Source organism: Cucurbita pepo, unplaced genomic scaffold, assembly GCF_002806865.2.
Source record: "Cucurbita pepo subsp. pepo cultivar mu-cu-16 unplaced genomic scaffold, ASM280686v2 Cp4.1_scaffold002456, whole genome shotgun sequence".
In the NCBI taxonomy this organism is placed as follows: Eukaryota; Viridiplantae; Streptophyta; class Magnoliopsida; order Cucurbitales; family Cucurbitaceae; genus Cucurbita; species Cucurbita pepo.
In genome coordinates, this window is record NW_019648510.1 from 1 (window position 1) to 2,917 (window position 2,917).

A 2,917-nucleotide genomic window follows, 5' to 3' on the forward strand; every position below is an offset into this window, starting at 1 on the left:
GACAATATAGAGTGGGGCAAATGGGTAAAATTGTCAATTTAGATCACAACGTATACCAGAAACATACTTTCTCTAAATAAATATATTATGTTTTATTTTAAAAATTAAAATAACAAAATATCAATAGTTATCTAACAAGACAGGAGCAAATTCATTGGCTGATTATTTTTTCTATATAATTTAATAAGTTTACTCTCACTTAATATTAAGAAATGATTTTTATCCATCACTAAATACAGCTCAACAAAAGTTGTTTCAGAAGCTGTTTAATAATTTTTCTTAATTTCTTTCCTGAAATTATTTTTTTTTTTTTAAAACAAAGAAACGGAAAGTATGGAGAAGTTTTTGTGTGGACATTTAAAGCATGTTTCTAAAAAATTAAAGATAAATAAATAAATAAATAAATAAATAATTTTGTCTAAATTTTAATAAATACAAATTAAAAGTTGCGGGGATCGGGGGAGGATTAAATAATGCTCAACTCAATTTATTTAATTAAATAATTTTAGATTTGGATAAAAGAGGGTGTTTTATTTATTTATTTATTTATTTCCCTGAAATTTAAGTTACAAAGTATATAATAAGGGTAGTTTGGTTGGTTAACTAGAAAGATAGTAGCTTGAAGGAACATGTATTATAATATAAAAAAGGGACCTCATACTTTACCCCAACAAATTAAATTAGATGACCTAATTATCTGAAATGAGAAATTGGGTTACTAATTCTTCCAAAAACCAATAAAAAAAATTAAATAACCTAACACTATAATTAGCCGAGTGACTTTATCACTGTCACTGTCTCTATTATAAAGTTAGACATAAAACAAGCCTACAATTTATGAGTTTAAGAAATTTATAAATACCACCATGAAAGTTTGTAGGGTAAAGTTGTAATTTAACCAAAAAAAAAACAAAAATAATAGCATAAACAGAAGCTCATATTAGATTGAAATCAGCAAAATTTTACAGAAACTAATCTCCCAAAAAAAAACACTTACAAAATTCACAAAAGCCCACCAAAACTCCCACCCAAAAAAAGGGGAAAAAAAAAATAATAATAATAATAATAAAAATAAAAATAAAAAACTCACATCCTTGTTAAGCTATACACAACAACCAAACTTTTTTTTTTTTTTTTTTTCCCTTTATCATCTCTCTTTCAAACCAACCTGAATTCAACCACAAAAAGCAAAATCCCTCAAACCCCAAGCCAAAACACAGAAGTGTGGAAAGAAATGAAAAAGTAAAAAGGAAAAAAAAAGAAAGAATGATCAATGTTGTAATAGTAATTAAGTTGTTACCTTTGTTTCTTCTTCTATTTTACCATCGAGTCTGTATAAGAATGGTTTTGTTGTCATCAACGGCGGCTTCAAGTGGTCCTTCAGTTTGCCATTGTTGGTTGGGGTCTTCGGTCGGGGAGCCAGGGACGAAGGGCACAAAGCCCCTCCCTCCAAAAACAGGACGCATGAAGGCGTCGTCGAATCTCCGCCAATAATGGTGAACCGTATGGGCCGGGATTCGGAGGAACAGCCCCAGAGGGGAATGGGAATGGGATTGGGATTGGGAATGGCTGTTTGGGTCGTCGTTGGTGAGGAGTGGGACTGTGAAGGATTTTGGGGATGAGGGTTCCGAAGACAGCATGCTCATTGTGTATTTTGGTTGGGGTAGCAGAATCCCTATCAGGGGTTTTGTCATCATTCCAAAAAACTGGAACAAAACAAAAAAAACAAAAAAACAAAAAATTATAGTTGAAAATGTTAAAAGTATAATACATCATATCTGTACATAAATAAGATTCATTAGTTTGTACATAAATAATTTATTTAGTGATTCATTAGTTTGTACATAAATAATTTAGTGATTCATTAGTTTGTTACCAAATTTATGATTTACAATATAATTTTTATTATACACATCTCTAAATAGATGAGGTTCTGACCTATAGGTTACTGTGCCATTCAAAACAAAGGTTTATTCTTTAAATTTCTACCCTATCTTTTTCCTCCGTCATATATTAGTGAATCTTTATCCACTCTTATTTAAAGAGAAAAGAAAGTATTAATTTAATTTTTTTTTTTTGTATCAATAAAAACTGAAATCTCATGCATATCAAAATTAGAGTATCTATATAAAGTTTCAAACTCTATATTTAGATATAAAATTTGATTATAATATTTAGAGATAAAGAGAGTTAGATGATGGGTGACTCACCACTGTGCTGGAAAGAACAACTGTGATGGTACTGGTGATCATGATTGCATTGCCTGGTAAATGGGTGTGGCCTGACCTGGTGAACTGCATATAAACCGTGTACAATGACTTAAACACCCTTGCATATTGCCCCACTTCATTATTGTTCACCCAAGCAAAAGGAAATAAACACAATAATTTTGTTTAGAAGTCCATAAAAAGGAAAAAAAACATTAACAAATTTCTTTAAAAGGAAGGAATAAGAGTTGAAAATTATAGTTCAAAAGGTACGTTACGCCAGGTCACAACCATATCAAAATTACAAATGACAAATGGTTTTTTCTTTCTCATATCAAATTAGTGATGGAAACACCTAAATGTTGTAACAAATTACCTAAATTAGGTTGGCATGATCCTAGCACCCACATTATTTAATATTATTAATTAAAAATAATAAAATAGTTTAAAAATAAAAGTATACTATGGATAGGTAATCTGAAAGCAGAATTTTGAAAACAAAATCAATAAAAAAAAAGAGTTGAATTTCAAATTTTCATATATGTGTTTGGTAGCAAATTTTTAACCACCAACATAGTTATTTTTAACGGATTAAAAGAGATATTTTGAAAGTTCATAGACCAAAAGACCAAAATAAAACTGAAAAAATGAGTATTGTAAAAATTTATGAACTAAAATCAAACGAAAATTTCAATTTTGGTAGGTCCTTC

The 2,917-nt window shown here is 29.4% G+C and overlaps 1 protein-coding gene across 1 annotated transcript; it reads right to left on the reverse strand.

Moving 5' to 3' along the window:
* Positions 1 to 612: 612 nt before the first annotated feature.
* LOC111786692 (sodium/hydrogen exchanger 2-like) lies at positions 613 to 2,293 on the reverse strand. The gene is made up of 2 exons (XM_023666922.1): positions 2,211 to 2,293; positions 613 to 1,706 (listed from the first exon to the last, which is right to left on the reverse strand). The coding sequence occupies exons 1-2, from the start codon at positions 2,250 to 2,252 to the stop codon at positions 1,320 to 1,322; spliced, it is 429 nt and encodes a 142-aa protein (XP_023522690.1). The 5' UTR covers positions 2,253 to 2,293; the 3' UTR covers positions 613 to 1,319.
* Between the last annotated feature and the right edge of the window lie 624 nt (positions 2,294 to 2,917).

What these genes read in the sequence shown, in the direction of transcription:
- LOC111786692 (XM_023666922.1), bottom strand. Translation starts at nt 2,252, where the DNA reads ATGATCACCAGTACCATCACAGTTGTTCTTTCCAGCACAGTG. An exon ending in TTGTTCTTTCCAGCACAGTG is followed by an intron (nt 1,707 to 2,210) that starts GTGAGTCACCCA and finishes GTTTTGTTCCAG; the next exon opens with TTTTTTGGAATGATGACAAA.